The sequence below is a fragment of the Sturnus vulgaris genome, chromosome 1 (genome assembly GCF_052056855.1).
Source record: "Sturnus vulgaris isolate bStuVul1 chromosome 1, bStuVul1.hap1, whole genome shotgun sequence".
Classification (NCBI taxonomy): domain Eukaryota; kingdom Metazoa; phylum Chordata; class Aves; order Passeriformes; family Sturnidae; genus Sturnus; species Sturnus vulgaris.
The window spans coordinates 21,924,708-21,944,949 of record NC_142243.1 but is presented as its reverse complement, the minus strand read 5'-3'; the positions used below and the strand labels follow the sequence as shown (position 1 = coordinate 21,944,949).

At 35.7% G+C, this 20,242-nt stretch overlaps 1 protein-coding gene across 1 annotated transcript in view; it reads right to left on the bottom strand.

The window, feature by feature from the left end:
• ZNF804B (zinc finger protein 804B) overlaps window positions 1-20,242 on the bottom strand; it is a 225,282-nt gene that overhangs the window by 9,779 nt on the left and 195,261 nt on the right. The window contains exon 3 of the mRNA XM_088161351.1: window positions 370-500. Coding sequence (XP_088017477.1) covers window positions 370-500 — 131 coding nt within the window. The remainder of the gene's footprint in view (window positions 1-369; window positions 501-20,242) is intronic.

Here is a 20,242-nt window from a genome sequence, read left to right as displayed (position 1 = left end):
GTAAAAATTCTCCACAAAGTGTTTATCCTCTCCCATTAACTTATGATCAAATGTTAAGACAGTCATCTCTTCAGATCAGTTTGGATAAGGTAAAAAGGTGATATTATAAAAGCATCTTCAAAACACTCCTTTTAGAAGACATGAGAAGAGCTACACGAGAGAAAATTACAAACTTTCAAACAGCATGTAATTAAGTCAGAGGTTTTCAATGCATGGTTTGCAGAGCAGGATCATTTGAAGACAGCTGAAAACAGGTTATAGTACACACAATCTCTGTATATTATATTGTGTAGGAATAAAAATATTATAATTTCTTCTGGAAGGAAGGAAAGAGGGCATTAAAACCTCATACAACTTTAAAAAACTTGCCATTCTGACTGTTTCCGTAACTCTGCAAGCTGGTGGAGTCGCTTGAGTGCTTTTTCCTGTTTCTTCTCATCTTTCCATGACTTTGAAGCCACATTCCGAGCAAATTCCCTTTGTTTTAAATCTTTCAATCTCTGTATGAAAGGAATATAAACAGAAGGGATTAGAGATGTACGCAGCAAATACAGTTCCTCTTACTCAATTTATTCAGTTTTCATGAAGTTATTATATAAATGGAGAGTAAAAGTATACTTAAAATACTATAATAGTGAGAAGAGATTGTAAAGGTTAATCTTGCTTAACAAAACAATATAATTTGCCCTCTGTTATTTATCTGATAAATTCCTACATATGAATAATAGCTTTTTTAGTTTCTTATGAATACACAAGCGTTCTGTTTCATACAACTACAGACACAAAATTAGAAACCATTTAATAAGGTCAACATTTTCCTATTTTGTTCATCCTGTTGAAATGTAATCCACAGGCATATACTGGAATAACTCTGAGCTGCTATATGTTTTATATTTTATAGCTCTCTAATTGCACATGTATACACAGATATGTGGTGGCTTATCTGTTGGTTTCGTACCTCTTTTAGTCTGTATTACTTTCTCAAAGGAGACAACGACTGTCTGAAATATTTGATCAGGAAATTCATTTATTGTTATTTTTACAATTTTTTAATCTCCTCACTCATCTATAAATCAAGTAATTACTGTTGGAGAGAGCAAAATTCTTTGCCTTTATTACATTTCTTTACTGCCTGATTTTGCACTACTGATAACATAAGGAAAATGAAGAAGAAGATGTAAACTAGAAAGTGTCAACAGCATCCTCTGCAAAAATAGTTGTCTCTGAGTTCACTGTGTTCTCTAGGAGTCAGCAAGTCATGTGTAACCTTACAGCTCCCCAGTTCAGATCCATGCTTCCATACTCCATGGCAGAAATGCTTTCTCCCTTCCCCAGTTCTCCAATTTTTTGGGGGAATAATGTTTACAAGTTGGGAAGGAGCTCTGGTATATTCAGCCAAGCGCCAAAACTGGAGGCTTTAAGGACTGGAACTGAAACTAAACTGCTGCATTCGCTTTCCCCTTGGTCTAGACGTGGCTGTGCTCATCTGTGTAATTTAGAACTACTGTATCCACACCACGAAATGCTAAGTTTTCCATGGAGCAGTTTTTGCAAAGTAGATTTGAAGAAAGATTTTGCTATACAGCCATTTTTAAACTGCTGCTGGTCTTTGAGCATCTATGCCTACTTGACTGCCCACCAGCACCTAAAGATGAACATCCCAATCACTTCCATCATCTCATGCTGCTGTTTCACTACAGCAGGGCCAGATGACCAATATGCATCAGTAGGATAAATTGAAAGCTGACCAAGCATTGTAAAAGCAAACACTGCTTTCTGCAGCTCAGGTGTAGGGAGCAGTCTAGCCATGGCACAGAGCTGTTCACTGACCAACATGCACCTGCTCCTGAGAAACAGGGCTGGAGGCAGAGTCCTTAACTTGTAGAGGTCAAGAAAATGATAAATGCATGAGAGAATTGCTTTCTGGAGAGAGGTGTAGCTTTTGCCAATAGATTATGACAAAGCAAATGGGTGAAAATCACCATCTAAAGAGATGACAGCTTCTTTTTTGTTCAGATAAGATGAAAAAATCCAGTTAGTGCCAATGACATGATATGACAGGCGTGGAAAAACACTTGGAGGAAAGAGGCTATACAAGGTCTGTGATTTCTTTCTGTGAAGATGCTGGAAAGCTGTAGTGAGCATCTCTCACCACTGTCACATCAGCTGTCCTTCAAGTATGGGATTTTTTAAAAAGTCAGATAACATCTATGTGAGAAAAATAAGTGCTGGGAGACTAAGAGCAGAAGTTTTTTTTTGCTCTCAGCCTTTTGGACCCCAAGACATATGCCTTTGAGCACTGATCTGGAGACAGGGAGAGTGGGGCTGTCCACAAACCATCTGCTCAGGGACCTTAAGATGTGTCTCTGGCTCTCAGCCACCCCCATGGTCTTGCACACTCTCTGCTGGATGAGGATAAGAAAGCCAGGAAGTTGCTCAAGGAACTGGTGCAACACCAACCCGCAAGATTCATCACGCTGCCTAATGCCTGATGAAAGTTTAACCACTGCATCAGAACTATCTACAGTCTGTCTAATCTGTATGTTTCTCTGTCAAGTTTTTGTCAGCCCCAACAGCAAATACTTCATTTAACTAGACTCTGAAACAGGACAGCTGCAAAGTCCTCTTTAAGACACTTAGGCTTCAGCTTCTTGGAAAGAAATGGTTGCTCCAGCATGTTTAGCTCTTACTTGTCCCTTTATGTGCCCTCTCTCACTATTCATTTGTCCCTTGTCAGGCCAGTCACATAGCACTCTATTCCCTCAACCTTATTGTCTGCAATTTACAGTCAAATGGATAAATATGTAAGACAGTGCTAATTTTAGTTCAAGAAAGTTTTTCAAATCATATATTAAAGCCAAAGCAAAAAAAAGAAATTAGAGAATCATCCCAGAACTAATCCAAATGTTCTGTCATGTAGGTAATATTTACATGAATGTAGAGATATTTAAGCTGTAAAGATCCTATTCTCCACAGAAAAACACAGGTACTCTTGAGCCTTATTAACATGTCCAATGTGAAGAAAGGGCAAAGAAATGCATTTGAGAAATGCCCTTTAGGGTGGCTTGCTATGTTTTAGCTGTCACCAAGAGCTAAGAGGTATGTCACACATAAAGCATTCATGAGGAAAAACAGAAACAGTTTCTACCTGTCAAGGAAACAAAGAACAGTGTGAAACCAAGAACTACGGAGTGCAGTACTGCAAAGCAATGCCATTTCATTTCTTTGACAGTTAGGATGATAATCAAAAAAGCAAATGGACCAACGCTAAGAATAGGAGTTCCAGCAGTATTTTTTGCTCTCTAATGGCATGCAGCATGTGTCAGAAAAGTAGAGAAAAGAAAAAGAAATGTAGGTAAGCATAGCAGACAACTCATCAAGTGCAGCTGAAATCCAAGAAATCAAAAGATCTACAGTCTGAGGAGAGAAAGGGCTCTCCCTGCACATCCCCTCAGCAAAACAAAACAAAGCTGCACTGCCAGAGCTCTACTTAGAAGTCATAATGAAATTTGTCAGCTATGTTGGATAGATCATGGGACTGCCTGCTGAACCTGCAAAGCCCCGGTTTTCTTCCCTAATAACCTGTGCCAGACTTCTGACAAGCACACAGATATTTTCTGCAGGTGAGGTACAAGAGCATCCAATTGAGCAGGTATCTGAATGACAACCCCAAGCTCAGCAGGCGTGCTTGAAAATTGACGTTGCTTTACACAGCAGTTGCATTTTTCACATAATTAGGTACTTAACTGGACATCCAAATACAGGCACGTATAATAAAATATGATTTATTTAATAGCTTCTTTGTGTTCTGTCCTTCACCTGCTACAAATATAGTTGTCATGTCGTTATATTTCTTTTTTAGACTCATGTTCTATTCTTTCTAAGTTTTTTTGTACACATGTGTCTGGACATTTCCACACCTAAAGTAAACCATCTCTTTTTTATAAACACCCACAGAGAGAATTAGAAGACTAAAAAATAATGTTCATTGTCATGGAAAGATTTACTTGTAGAACTGGTCTGAGTCCCATTGTCTCTTCTGTCAAAGACTCAGTCAAAAATTGCTGAATCTATGCTTTTCCTCCTGGAACTCTGATATCAACCACCAGGAGGTTTAAATGAGTTAATGGAGCTGCATCTTCACTACCCTTTTGCTAGACATCAAATAACAGTGGTCAAATACCTGTAATTTAGCAATTTCTGCCCGTTCTTAATGTCTGAGGGTTTGTGTTTTGTTCTTTTTTAAATTGTCACTTTATTTGGGCAAATACTTGCTTTGTACTGACCTATGGGCACCTGAATACTCACTGCTGGCTACATTTGCAGTACTGAGTTTACTTTCTGTCCAGAGTTATGATCCTGATTTCTATTCTTCCCTGTGTTCCAGGTAAAAGTTTACCTGGATTGCTGTGCCTTCAGGTGCCTTTCTTCACATCCAGTGGAAAGAAATAAGCACTTTAGGGATCTAATCACCTGTTTTTAAAGCAGCTGTCTAAAACAAGAGAGATAAAGTGAAATGTTAAAGTACCTCTTTCTTTTCATTGTGTACAGAGGTTATTAAAGGTGTCTATCTTAATTTCTGCAGGGTGTTCCTTTATGAAGGAGACACTGCTGACCTCCCAGCTAAGATGCCTTTTCACCAATGCACACAGCATGGGCAGCAAAGCAGAGAAGCTGGATCTCACTGCTCTGCTGGAAAGTTGGGATCTAATTGCCATTAATGCAACATGGTGGGAGGAATCAAGGGATTAGGCAACTGCCCCACCTGAGAAACTGCCCTCTGGGACAAGGGAGCAGAATCAAGCTGGCAGATCTTTAAGGAAGTTACACCAATCCTTTGGTGTAAGAGGGAAGGAGAATGGTGTGGCTGAATCAAAGAAAGATGCAAGAAGGAAATGGAAAGGTAGTGAAAGCAGGGACAGGTGTCCTGGGAAGAGTATAGTGATGCTTCTCAATTGTGTAAGGATCGGTCAGGAAGGTCAGGGTGCAGCTGGAGTTGATCTTGGCAAAGGATGAAAAAGAATAATAGGAAGAGCAGTAATTTCAGCCAAAAATTAAGGTTAAAGAAAGCATACTGCCAAATTAAGAAAGCAAATAAGAGTGGTGAACTGGCAAGAACAAATGAGAAATTTGAGCTACTCAACAACTGTTTTGCCTCATTCTCAACTGTCAAGTGTTTCAATTTGAGGACCACTGGAGTATGGCACTGGGAGACAGTATTACTTCTGAGTATTCTGCCAGGGGCTATGCCGTTACATAGATTTTAAAGGGACTCTCAGTGTTAACTGATTGAGATTCTGGGAAGAGGAACTGTTGCAACTATACTGAGTAGTAAATCTTCAAGTAGTGTAACTACATGGATGTAAATAGAAGGCATCTTTGCTAAAAAATAATTTTCTATGTATTAAGCTAGAAAATGTCAATTTAGCATAAATTAAATTATTTTTCCCATTGCATTTAGAATATTTTTCTTCTGGGATACCATTCACAATGCACCCTCCAAACTACTCATTATGCATTCCAGGCCCAGGTAAAAATGTATCTACCACATTAGGTGTATGTCTTCTGTTGTATTTAGAGAACCTTCTTAGAATTGAAGTTCTTGATGTAATGTGAGTATTTGAGTGCCTGATTTGCTTTTAAGATTTATTTCCACTCAGCAAAAAGCCTCCTTAATTAAGTTCTAATCAAATTCACCATAAAAGGGTTAATTGATGAAAAAAGGAATGTTAATTTCAGTAATTATGCTCTTGCCTGTAACCCTAACATTAGAACCAAATGCATTATTTGTAAAATGATTTCACACTGCAAATCATCAAATGAGAATGATAGTCACCAGGGAATATAATTAAACTTCATATGTAAAGCTTACATTGTTACCTTGCTAAGTGAAAATGAGGAAGCAGCAATGAAGGAATTTGCCTTTACTATGGTAAGTAAAGTACTAAAAATAAATTGGAAAAGCTATTATATACAGGAATTAACAATGAGAGATGAAGCTCAAAAATTAGCTGATAAATTTTCATTTCATTTTCACCCATAAATAACTACACATGTCTGTGAAGTGTGTGCAAGTATTTGTTAGAGTATTTTATATTATTGTCAGCTGTTATAGATTTAATATTGGTAGGGGAAGTAAATGAGAAGACAAAAGGAAAATATCCTGTTGTGATTGGATTAGGGAGCGAGATGATAGCAGAAGGAAGGAAAATTCAGTCCTCAGACATGTCCTAGAGACTCCACCTATCAGTGAATGACATGCTGATCACGGATCTAACCTGAAGGATAAATTACAGATGGCCCTTTGGAGGGCTTGTTTTTTTCATGTCTTCAGAGAAACTCTTACTGTTTAACCAGACCTGCAAATATTCCTGCTAATTAAACTGATTTCATCTATTGCTGGATGAAAGTATCCATTTGTGGATGCCTTTCATTTTAAAAGATCCAGTTGTGTTTCTCATAAGAATCCCCCAAATAAATTTGAAACAGATGAATTTGGAGGCTGTTTCCATAGGGAAAAGGACAGAACATGCACTTTGTGCCAGCAACTCACTCCTGTGGAAGCCTGAGCTACTGACACTCATGTTTCTATCAGTTCCAGCAAACATGTTGTCATAGGCTCCACCAAGCTGGCTGCATACCAGGTACTTTGATTAGATTTATTTAGTGTCACTTTGGAATACAGAGCAATTTATCCAGAAAAATCAACACATTTGAATGATAGAAATAGTGGGACAGGGTCTGTATCTTCCCTTCAAGTTCATATATTACCTCAATTGCCGGGGTGTTTGGACCTTTCTTAGATAAAACCAATCATCTTATATATTTTGTTTCTTTTTCCTTCTCTTTTAAGCAGCTAAAAGAAAAGAACTGGCATTACAGATCCTGTGCAAGACTTGCTCCTTTCAAAAATTTCAGTGCTAATTTTAATCTTATTTTTAAAATATTTAAGACTTTCCACATGTTTTTAAAGCTTGTCTCACCACTTTCTTTTAACTGCAGCAGGCAGCATAAAAAATCACCTATATTTTAATGAAAAGACTGAGAGTCTAAATTGTCCCAGAATTCTACAGGTGACTCCAAAACCTGGCCTGAATCTTTCTTCAGTGGGTCAGAACACTTTCAGGGTAACAAAAATGACAGTAGAAATGTCCACACACAGATTTTAAATAAAACTTTTCATAGACAGACCTCAGATTTCTTACAAAACTTCATCTTTGCTATGATATCATTTACAAATAAATAAATGAAGGCATAGAGAGATGGAGTGAATTCCAGAAAGAGCAGGGAGGAGACTGAATCAACATTTACAGGTATATATGCTTAATTATCACCTCTAACTCTTTGTAAACCCATTGAAAAAAATGCCAGACATGTGAATTAAACCTAATTTTGATTTATCTGTATAATAGTTTGATTCTTGATAACTCTGATAATGCTGAGGGGACAACAAGAGACCATAATGGATAAACCTCTTCCAAATTACTGTGTTATGTTCATAGTTTACGTGGAGGAAAAGTTGACACAACCATTGCACAATGGCTTTGAAGTGCTCTAGAAGAGAAGTCCATCACTAAAGAGAGATATTTTGATATGTACTTGAGATAAATATAACCTTGCTTATAGTCAACAATCACTGAACTGTAGATGAAAAGTTACAAACTGGGCAAATGCATATGAAGGATATTGAAGGGAGTTGAAGCAGAAGCCTCATCAAATATATGAAGAAAGTAAAATATTCCTTTTTAAATAGCTATCTATAGAAAAATTTTAGATTGTGTCTTTTTTTAAAAATCAGTTTAAACCAAAATATTCTTTCTCTTGTATGTACTCAAAGTAGACTGAGCTCTTCTGCAGTAGGATGGTTAAAGGTAACCAGGAATCTAGCAGCAGTTCTATAACAAAATAATGCCTGCCCAAAATAAAGGAGCTTTATTACATGACATTTCCTTGAAGTTTTGCTCAACCAGAAAAGAACACAAAGGAATTTTGTAATCATCCAATCAAAATTTCTCACTAACACAGGACAAGGGACGTCCACATAAATTGATGAATTTAACTTACTTTGACAAGAGCTGTTTTATATAATCCATAATAAATTAATTAATTACATTAAAATTCTTCAACATTTTATGGAGACCCATATCAGTCATGTCAGTATTTTCCCCTGCACTAATGTGAGAATGACAGATTTTCTTATTTATTCTTTTTAAATCCTACCACGGCATCATCTGTCTTGATGCTTTTTGTTCTAGTGCTCTGAGACTCATCAAAAATCAACATTAATTATTTGGAGAGTTTAAGTCCTGAACCAGCTGAGACAAAAATATTTATTTCTAGAGTATGTTAAGGTCCTTCTTAAGTATTGATAGAGTGGTACTTCACAATCACCCTAAACATCATGGATGTGGCTAAGGCATCCAGCTTTGCTCCAAGTATAGAACAGAAATCTGTATTGAATAGTCTTTTTTATGTCACTGCTAACAAGTAAATAATTTCAGTTTGGATCAGAAGATACTTTATGTTCTCAGTACATTTTCAGAAACTTTCTTGCCCTCAACTCTGACGACTACAGATTTTTCTTTTGCCTTTTTTACTTCCTCCATCACTTCTTTTCCAATTTCTACACCTGTGATTTATAGTATTTACCATCCATTTTTCCTTTCTCTCCTTTATTATAAATTTAAGACAGAGAGAATTGACTTTCCTTCTAAATGAGATTAGCTGTTTATAACCTATTTGGTCTTTTTCTGTTCTGGGATTTGGGTTCTTAAACCATCTGCCAAGTACTCTTTGAATTTTTTTTCTTCTCTTTCACATCTTGCTGTTTGATTTTCACCTCCTGACCCATTCTACAAGCTAATCCACCTTTATGAAACTAAGCTCCTAAAAGAAGTGTATGTTATAGTTTGTTATTTAAACAGATATATGCAAATAATTTATTTGCATTTGCTAGATACAATTGTTTCTCTTTTTTTATTTCCTGTATGTCTGCGTTGATCAACATAATGCTAATAACATATAGATTAAATATCAGCTTTAATGCATGTGTTATTATTTTTAGAGATCCATAATATGGATGAAGTGTATTTGTGTTATTCTTGTCATAAGGGAGGCCCACACAGCCAGCACATTCAGATGGAAGATCTGTTAATTTTAATTTCTTCATGCATGGGATTGGAGTAGCAGTTTATGTTCCAGTCTCTTGTATTTGCACAAAAAGATGAGGAGATGCTGGTGTTTGGTTTTTTCATTGTTGTTGTCGGTTTGTTTTTTTTTGGGGGGGGGGGGGGGCGTTGGTTTTTTTGGTTTTTTTTTTCAGGGATAATAATTCAAGAGCCTGGTTTAGCCTTTGATTACCAGGGACAATCTTCTGAGAACACATCTCAGTACATTGTACTGATTTTTAAATAAGTTATTTTCATTATATTTTATAGTTTATTTAATTATTTTCCAAATTTTGCTTCACATTATTATTGTGTGTTCTCTCCTTTGATGTTGGTGTCTTTTCTTCCCTCCACTTGGCTTATTCATCTCTCTTCCCAGATAAACAGCATTTCCTTCTGAAATAATAAGAGCAATAAGGTGCTTCTTAAGCAAATTCAGTGTGTAATGAAAAAAGATGACCAAACCATGAAGAGTGAATGCCCTAATTTTACAATTTATAAAGGCAAAGATATTTTGGTCCTATCTACCTCCCTTTTTATTGTCATGTGCTTAAAATATTTTTTATTTGTGATTTGTATTTTGTCCTCTTGAACTTACTGGTGTGCAACATGTCACTGAGCTGAAACTTGACACACTTCAATTGTGTTGCCATAATTTAAAATTTTTAACAGTATTCTAGAAACTGCTCCCTGAAAAAAGAGTAGAAATGGATATGATATACTTTTATAAGAGCAATCCTGTACTACTTTTCTTACCCACTTCTATGTTCTGGAATTATGGGAGGTAACATTTAATGTTATATAATGCTCCAGATAATGTCTGTTTGTATTCACTCTTACATCAAATGATGCTATGAACACATCTAGTTTTTCATGTAGACATGAGCATGCTTATTAGTCTAAAGATGATCCATCACTCATTCTTTCTGAAATATTATGTCACTTTTCAAATTCTTTCCTATCACTTGACACAAAGAACCTGTTAAGCAAGCTTTACTACTCCCTCCCATGAAATTTTCATTCCTGTAAAATTTAAAGTTCCTCTTTTATTTATACCATGGTTTCTTATCCCAGTAATACATACTTTTCAACACCCCTGAATTTTAATTCCTTCTTTCAAAAAAAGAGAAATACTGTGAATATGTACTGAAATGAAAAAGAAGACTTAAAATATGCACCAGTGCAGATACAATATGGTGATAGTGGTTTCACACTCTTTAGACTACATGACTTAAAACAATACTGGAAAATATTCTGGAGACATGGAGTAGGGCAGCTGGGTTAAATGTTATTATTTTAATTTCTGAAAAAAAAAAAAACTTGATTGATTTTCCACTTACTATAAGTTCAGCTTTTAGAGAGACCTTCTGCCACAATAAAAAGAATTGCATAAGAAAAAAAAATGTTTCATTTCACAGAAATAAAATTTCTATAACAATTGCTGTAAACTTTTGATGTACTCCATGTCTAGATGTGTTAGGCTATGACTTGTTTGACGTGTACTGTTCCAATTTCTTCTTATTTTCAAACTTAAAGCCAGAATCTTAATTCTTTTTTTCCCTTTATTTTTTAACCAAGGAAATGGACATTATGGTGCGCTAAATTTCAAAATGGGAAACAAATCAGAATCTGGCACAGGTTATTGAGAGCCAAGATTATGTCAATTAATTGAATGTTTGGTGTAAGTCACACTTAAATTATATAAAAGTAAGACAGAACTCATACAAGCTGATGGGAAGAATGAATGTTGTTTGAAGTAAAGATGAGATTAATCTGAATATTCTGGATTCCTTTTGAAAGGTGAAAATTACGTTGCACATTTTAGGCAGTATTTTTGTATGCAAATATTGGTAACTATCACAGAATATTCTGAGTCAGATGATTGGGTCCAGCTGCTGGCCCTGCCCAGGACACCCCAAGACTCACATCTGAGAATCTATAAGGAGCAAAGCCTCCCCAGGCAAGTGGTGACAGCATGAACCCTGAGAGCATTGTCCAAACATTTCTTGATCTCTCAGGCTTCATGCTGTCACCACTTGCCTGGCAAGACTATATTCCTTAATAAACTGCATTGGTTTACCCCTAAACATGATATTACTTTACCCTATAGTCTCTCCAGTAATTATGATTTGATATTCACACAAAAGATGGGAGCTCCAGGGCAGGTTCAGAATACAAGCCATACGTTGTTTTCCTTCTGCCAGAAATGATTTAATTTTTTATATTCAACCCCGTTGAATACCACAGATCCTAAGTGGAAAGTGTAAACACACATCAATGGAATGTGACTTTTCAACATAAGTATTTAGGTGTCTCTTTTGAAGGAAGCAGTGCTTGGAATCCATCAACATGCTAAGAGCTGAAAACAAGCCAATAAATGCTAACTATAAGCATAAAGAATGTCACAGGGTTCCAGGGGATGTCTGTCAATTCCTCTATACTAACACACTTGTTAAAAGACTAGAATTTCTGCTGTGCAGAAAACTTTGATATCTGAGATTTCTTTGCTTTTTAGTCTTAGTGAGAGAATAAAATTCGGAATATTTATATAAAAAATGAAAATACCGAGTGGCTTGATATTAATGCTTCTAAAGAGCAATGCAACATAATGTCATGAAATTGCAAGTTTCACAATTTCTGTATCTCAAGAATGAAAAACAAAGGTGTGATTGTGTTATAATTAATATTTTGAAAGTATTATTACATACCTTAAAAGAAATTTTGAAATGTATTTTTCTAAAGTAACACTGCTGAAGCAAAGCATGTCAATCTTTATGAACTATTTCATATTGATTGAAACTGAATAATGTAAAGCTTCTGTATGAATTATAGTTTTGATTTTATCACATTCTTGAGTAACCATTCCAATCTAAAAACATTTCCTGAAAAATTACTCTTTAGGCTTTTTTGATTTGGTTTGCTTTGGTTTTGGTTTGGTTTTTTCAAGAAATATATATTTTTTACTGTCCCATCACCTACATTAGTATGTTTGTTTGGTATTCACATACATGTCACCTACATTTCTTTTTTCCCTTTTTTTTTCCCTTGAAATTTGTTCCCTTAAAATTTAATCTAAGAATTTGGTTTAAGAGCCCTCATCTTTTTAATGGCTTCTGATGAATTAAATATAAAATATAATACAAAATTGTAAAAAATGTGAAATGGCAATCAGTCTGGTTGCCTCCTTTGTTTTTCTCTTAGAGATATATTTAAATATGTTAATGCATTTAACTAAGTAAGGATAATAAATTACTAATCTCACCCTTTTTACTTCTGTCTTGGAGATGCACATATATGTTTCTATTTTGCTTTAAAATATTTGTTTCTAATAGGAATGCCCCTTAAATATGTACAAGGCACACAGTAAGGTTCCTTGAACACAAACATAGCAGATAAGCATGACTTAAAGCTCCACAGGAATCAATTTGCAGCTACATTCTTGCATATTAATTACTGCTTGGAAGGTGCAGGCATTCTAAAAATGAACAGAACTATAATAGATACAGATTCTAGACAGATGTTCTTAGTGTATAGATATACTTTGTGTATGTCAATGGGATTAAAAGTATTATCATTTTTTCAGCTGAAAGAAAGTTTTCAGCAAGTTCAAAAATTATGCAGAAAGCAAGAGAAATGTAATTTTTCTGTGAACATTTAACATTTTGGTATGACAGCTAATTGGCACTGGACTGTCTCAGGTAAGATATGTACATGTGTGGCATATCCTGTGAAACAGGTTCCTTAATCTGGTTGAATAATACCTTAGTCTGAAAGTCATTCCACAAATAAGAGTTCCAGTACTTGTGAACACGGTCCCCAAAGCCAGTCACAGCACCTGGCAGTGCTTTGCCTCTCTCACCTCGTTATTCCTGGATACTGTAGTGCCTGACCTTAAAACGACACCAGGTATTCCAGATTTACTGATTTAGCTGTTATGTAATATTTGCCAGTGTTCTGGAGCTGGCACAGGGAACAGAAGACACATGTGCCTTCAATCCTGCCCAGTTCATGCTAGCTCATGGTGAACAGACAATTTCACATGGATGGTAACATTCTGCATAGAGAGCAAACATGCTGTTTATTCTGCTTCTTCTGTCCTTGTACCTGGTATTTAAAAAGTGGAAACATTCTGTATCCCTGAATACAGAGATGTTTAAAAGGACAAGACCCAACAGAATCCATCTTATTTATTAAATAACACAGGCACAACTTCAGTTTGGCTGCCCTAAAGGTTAACAGGGAACAATAATCTAAACATAAATATTTAGGTTCTACATGCCTAGCTCATTTAATTAAGTAATATTCTATGCTCTGCATGTATTAGCACTTCAGAACTCAGAACCAAAGAGGAATAAGTTGATTTTGATAACTCTTTCTTGTACTAGGATTAAGAAGTATGACCTGGTCAAAACAATTTTATTTAATTTTAATGGAATGTTTTAGGAAGTCTTTTGTTTCAATTCTTTTGTTTTTAGTTTCAGTTAACATTGTCATGTTAAAACAGTCATAACAGAATGTTTTGACGAATTTAGTTTTGGGATCTTTTTCTTTGTCTGTATTTTAAATTGGAGTAAACTTTGAAGAAACGGGAAATTATTTGAACCAGAGATGCTGAGTTTCCCCAGGTGAACTGCACCTTCTGTCTAAATATAATTGAAGAAGAATATATTTCTTCATGCTCTGAGTGAGGATTTCTTGTACAAAATTAAAATCTAAAATTATGTTTTGAGGGGTAATTTTATATTTTTCTGTGGCTTGGAATGATCTTTTTTGGTTTTGTTACAAATGTAATCCTTACAATTCCTTGCTTATTTTAATAAGCCATCCATTCCACCTGCTAGGAAAATTACTTTTAAAACTTTAGTAATTAAAAAGTATACCATCTGAGAAGAACAGAAAGAACAATAACACAGGCATTAATGAAAAGCACTTCCTCCAACTGACATTCTGGTTATTGCTATGTCTTAAATGCCAAAATCTGATAGTGTACTTTTGTAATTCCATATATAATGAAATGCTTAAGAAAAATCCTACAGTCATTGGACCATCATTAACAACTATGAAATTAGGTGTCCCATGGGTTTTTTTCCAATTTAAAGAGGGTTAAATTGCTAATTTACATGTTAATTAGCATTCATTCTAAAGAACACCAAATGTAATTCCATAGCATCTAGTATTTAACAATTTAGCTTATCAAGACATTAAATTTAAAAGAAGCTCTGCATTATTTGCAAGAATTTTTTTTTGAGCGCTAATGATGAAAGGAATCTCATTATTCTAAGTAACATGCAATTTAAAAAGGATGAATACTGCCAATTTATTTACTTTATCACTGAGTAATAAGAAAGCAGCAAAGCATTGGCAGGGCAGCAAGTTTAACAGTTCTTTATAAAGCTCACTGATCTGCACAGACTGGTAAGTTTATAATAAAGAATTGTTTCTGGTGACATTTCTTTGGAATGTGTTGCCTCGAGTCACTCCTAATCACCCGAGTGTGCTCAGTGGTATTTGCTAATGCTGCTTCTGCTGCTCTCGAGCTACTCTGGTACATGCACTTACCCTGCTGTGCAGTTGAAGCATCTCTGTGTAGCAGACCTATAAATACAAGGCTCCCCTCATACCATTTAAGAAAATATTGCATGATAATATAAAACAAGCATTAATTTTAAGAAAATTCCTAACCGAGAAAATAAATGTTAGTTCAGTGAAGCCACAGAATTCTCGTGTTGTTTATGTCCTGCTTTTGTGCATCTGTTGTACACTATTCCTGTACGTAAATGCTGTTGTCATCCTGTTTTCCTTTATGTTACCCCTATTTGCATTAGTTTCTGTGATGTGACACAACCTGATTGTTCCCTTGAACTCTTCCCCTGAACTGCTACTTCAGCATTTCAAAATTGCCGGATTGCAGGTGCTCAGAAGCACAGCAGCTGTGATGCAAACATGTTTTTTGAAAGGCAGGATTTCTCTGTTTCTAAATAACAGGAAGTATTCAGGACAAGAAAATTTTGGTCTTATATTACCTAGCAGAGGTAAAAGATGAAAATGTATGTAAAAACATCATTATACATTCCATTCTTTGCTTTTTTTCCTAGACCCCAGCCATTTTTAATGTTTTGTTAGTCCTTTGTATTATTTTCAATACAACACTGTGTGCCAATACAATAGCTATGGTACTCTCTAACAGAATTAGAGTTGTGAAATGTGGTCTGTTCACCCAATTCCTCATCTCTAAATGCAATGGCAGACATTGATGGCACTAAGTGGCTGACACTGAGAGTTTCCTGCTGTGCTTTATCCTGGCATTTTTCTTCATTTACTGATTTTCTCCTGGTCCTTCCTTTTGTAACTCCTTCTTCTCCCTTGTCTTCTAATTTCTGAGCGATTCTTCCATGCCTTGCTGTTCTTGCAGTTTCTGTCCACACCTCTTTCCATAACTGCTTCCCAAACCCATTTGTTCTCCTTCTGTTTCCCCCTCATTTCACATCATCAGTTCTTGCACAAAAGAGATTAAATTCTAAAGCACAGTCCATCTTCAGTACTGAGTCAGGAACGTTTCCTCAGTGAAAACAACATACAACCTGAGATTAAAGATTTAATTAAAGGGTAGATACATGAAAGTGTCACTTTAGTGTCCCAACAGCATTGATTCTGACGCCTTCTCACTTCTTTATTCTTGATTTTGCAAACACTATGTATTTTTACTATTATTTGCTAAATCTTGTGATCCATAAACAACATTTCAGTATAATAACCAAGAGTAATGGAAAGCTTGTTCTTAAAATACAAAGTGTTTGTAAACCTTTCATTATTAGCATCGCAATCAGTTTTGTATCTAACAATCCAGTACCACTGGGGTAATCTAGTTTGTAATCAAAACTAATTTAGATAAAAGAATGAAGAATGAAAGGGGTTATTTCACATGAACAAAATCTGAAAGAGTGAGAAAAACTTTTAAATTTAATTATGGAAAACGCAGTGTGAAAAAAGCATAACTATTCAGCAAGAAACTATCAAAAATTTGCACTTCTGGAACAGTTGCAGTCAGAGTGGAAGTAATTTTGGGAAGTATGAACAAGAATATACACTGAAAAATCAGTGTATGACGAACAGCTAAGAAAGTGTGAAAATATAACAAATTAGAGAATGCAATAAATGGCATAGGAATAAGTAGCAACAAGAAAATTGCTAGTTTCACAACGAGCAAGAAAAAAGTGTGTTTTTAAGGCAAGAAGACATCAAGATGATAGGATAGACTATAGAAATTCTTTGCTCTTAGCTTTGGTCTTCATATAAAAAGAAACTAGACTAGACTAGAAATGTCAAGAGTATGCTGTTTCTAAGAGAAGAGAAAGATGTGCTTAAATGGATAGAGCAGAGAAAATGGGATTGTTATTTGTATTGTAGATTAATGAATAAATAAAGTAACAGTTGAGAATTCCACAGCATTCATATACCCAAATTCAAGAGAAAGAAATGTTGCAAAGAAGCAGAAGTGTCTGACAAACGTTATACTGGAAGAGGTGATCATTCTAAATAATTGTATAGTGAAGATATTTAAAATATTACCTGGTAATAGATTTGTCTAAAGTTACAAATAACCAGGCATTTCACTGAAATTAAAGAATACTTTGTGGAAAAAATCTGCAAAACTGTTGACTGTATTGAATCATGTCAATGTTCTGAGGTACGTCTCAAAAGCATCCAATCTGACTAAGGATATTTATGGTAAATATTCTGGAGATGGAAAATATAAATAGTAATAACTTCCATCTCTAATATCTCTCTCTTGTAAAACACATGAGCATCTTTCATTTTATACATTTAAATATTTTGTGGTGTTTTTTTGAAGGGGCTGCTTATAAGGCTACCTCTTAGAAAGTTCACAGTTTTCAGGACTAGGCCTAATTTTAAGCCCTCTAAATTGCACACATATAAAAATTTGTGTATGTGATAGTTGTTTTGGAGCATTGAAATACATTGGTAAAGAGGATAGTCACTATGACATACAAAATTCTTGCATTGCTTCAAGTCCATTTATAAACCAGCTGTTTGAGGGAATCTAACACCATATTACTGTTTCTCTTGTTTGACTTCTTTTCTTTAATCTTACTAGGGATGTGAGGAATGTAAAAATTTTGTTACAAGTATGCATGTATTTATAACAAGCATCAATCCAAGGTGATTTCTTGTGAGTTACAGGAGCAGAATCCTGGTGTCTGCAGACAGCACCTCTTCCCAAGTGGAAGAAAGAAATTAAGAGGTCTTTTAGTGCTCAGCTTGTTTCCTGAGGAGGCCACAGAGTCCAGACCCTATGTGCAAAACTTGGCCCTACAGAGTCAGGGCCAGTGCCCTGCTTTCAGGGTCAGCTTTTTAAGGCCCAGTGTTGTGATGGAGAGCTACAGGAGCAGGGGCTGCAGGGAAGGACCTCGCTGTTCTCCTGGGAGCACCAGAGCAGCACGGGCTCCCTGTGCTCCAAGGGAAAAAAGCAGAGACTACACCAGCACACACAGTAGGGGACCTTCATACTGGTGTAGTCCTGTCTATGATTAGTGTGTTCTTACAGCTAAATATGCATTCCTTTGTCCACAAGAAGGTTTCTTAGTATGTTTGCCTAATTTCCCAGATCCCAAGGTGAAATTCCTCAGATACTGCTAAACCAGGTTTTTTTCCCTCCAAATGAAAATTGTTTGGATAATACAGTTACCTTGGAGCCAAAACACGATTTACTTTTCCTCCAATAAACATGGAAATGCTAGAAAAAACATTCTCAAAATAAACTAACAAGATCTCAGCATTTACACTCATTCCTGGAGCTTTCTCTGAGTTAACTTATCAGTGTATTTTCTGGGTGGCAGCAGCAATGCTGACTAAAATGTAAGCATATTTGCTAGCTTTGATGTTTAACAGGAGCTAAATCTCTGCCTGAATTAGAGTTTAAATCCACAAGCACCATAAAGGCTTAACAGTAAGTGCCAACAGCTGTACACACTAAATCAGGCTCTCATGCCAAAAATATAATCAAATCCTAGTGTTCATGGATGTAAATACTAAAATACAGGTATGTGCATGTGAACCAGAGTAGACTGAAGCTTCTGGTCTCTTACTTAGTACTGTCTGCTTCAAGGACACCAAAATTTCGGTTGTGGGGTGCTTTTCATAGATTTTTGTTAGTTTATGTATTTTTTATCATGAGAGAATTTGATGCATTTAACTGTTTGGTTAAATTTTGACAACAGACTAAATACTTGCTTTGTCATCAGAAACCCCAAGATGGCAATACAGTCTTGTTTTTCTTTACTGCTTATATCTACTATTATTATTATTATTATTATCATCACCACAATTATTACTTTGCAGTACATGGAACAGATTTGTGATTTTCTCATTTGCTGACATCTAAAAGCCTTGCTGATTGCTGAGGATTATTTATACAAAAAATTTACAGCTCCAACTACTTTGATATTAAGTGAATGAATGAACACGGTACATGACCTGGAGTGATTAAAAGATTCCTTTTAATAATGTCAACCAAACAGACATCTCTGCTCAAGTTTGGCTTCATTTTAAAGAGGCACACAACATGGTTAAAAATATCTACGCTTATATATTATTTTCAGACTAGCCTACTCCCACATATATTACATTTTCAGGTTATCTTGGTTATCAATATCCTGATCACTTTTGAATGGATTCACACCAGGACCCTCGTGCTTTTCAGTGTTCAGATAGCTTTGGCAGAGCCTCTCTGTTCTGATGCAGTTAACTTTTGCTGCAGAGAATGCAGTGAGCAAGAGAGAGCAAGTGTCCTTCACCTTATGCTTGAGGAGAGAAACTGCAGATTTATCAAATGGGCTGCTCCCTGTGACTGCTGCCCCAGACTTTACAAAGTCATAGGAAAAAACACAAAGGAAAAAAGCTGTGAATTCAAGTATATTAGCTGATACGTGGTGGGCCAATGGGAGATGTATGCACAGGGCTGTATGGTGATGAAAGATTAGGTTCTTCCAGGGAAGTCACTCACACTCCTGCCCCAGCCTTGTTAAGTATCAAGTTTAACAACAGAGGGCTCAGGTAAAGCTGGATGGGAGTGCAAACTTCCAATCAGACAGATCTTCTGTGTTCCCTTTATCCAGCACTGCACTGAGAGAAATTAATTTCCAATAGCAGGCAATATCAATGAAAATTTCTTGTAGTGTGTCAGGGAAAATGTTGAGACTAATGCTGACAAGACAAACAAAGGAATAAGAATTGCTTAATAGTGAGACAATGGAACTAAAAAATAGATAAATAATACTAGCACTCTCCAGGGTCATTACAGTGTTAGAAGATAATGAAGATGTAGGCATTGATCTTTGACGGTTTGTCTAAATTTTATGCACATATATGTATATATATATCATATTTTTCTGTCTATAAATTTGAAGGTACGTAACAAGCAGTGAACGACAAAGTATTTCTGAGTATACTGCTTTAGAATAATCTAACACAAAAAGGCAACAGAAAGGCCATTTATGCAAACAAGGCTAGACTGTCATCATAACATTTTGCACTTTCTGAGGACAGGGAGGGCAATGGCTGGTACACCAGCTCCTGGGTCCAGAACTCAGCACTTCCTGCTAAAACAACTGATAAAAATCATCTATAAGAAAACGGATTGCAAAATTAATTTTATGAAACCATAGTATTTGGAGATTAAAGCCACATTTTTTTGAATAAAATCTGTTTCCTCTGGAAGACAAACAAAAGACATGATTAAGCACTCACTGCAATATCCTTTTTTTTGCCTTTCTATCTTCTCTAAACATCATTGCCACTTTAATACAAATTGTGAAGCAGTAGCATTTGAATGGGAAATCACATGGGAGGACTATACTGTATTGTTACTGAGATGCAAAGAGTGTCTCATTTTAATTTACTCTCCATTAGAAGAATGATGTTTAGAACATATCCTTGCAGATTAATAAAGCTACCCTCAAATTACTGCTGGGAAACAGAAAACATACCTTCAGAGGAAGAAGCTCTTGTAGAGCTAATGTCCCTCCCAGAATAAACATTTTGAAACTAAGCTAACT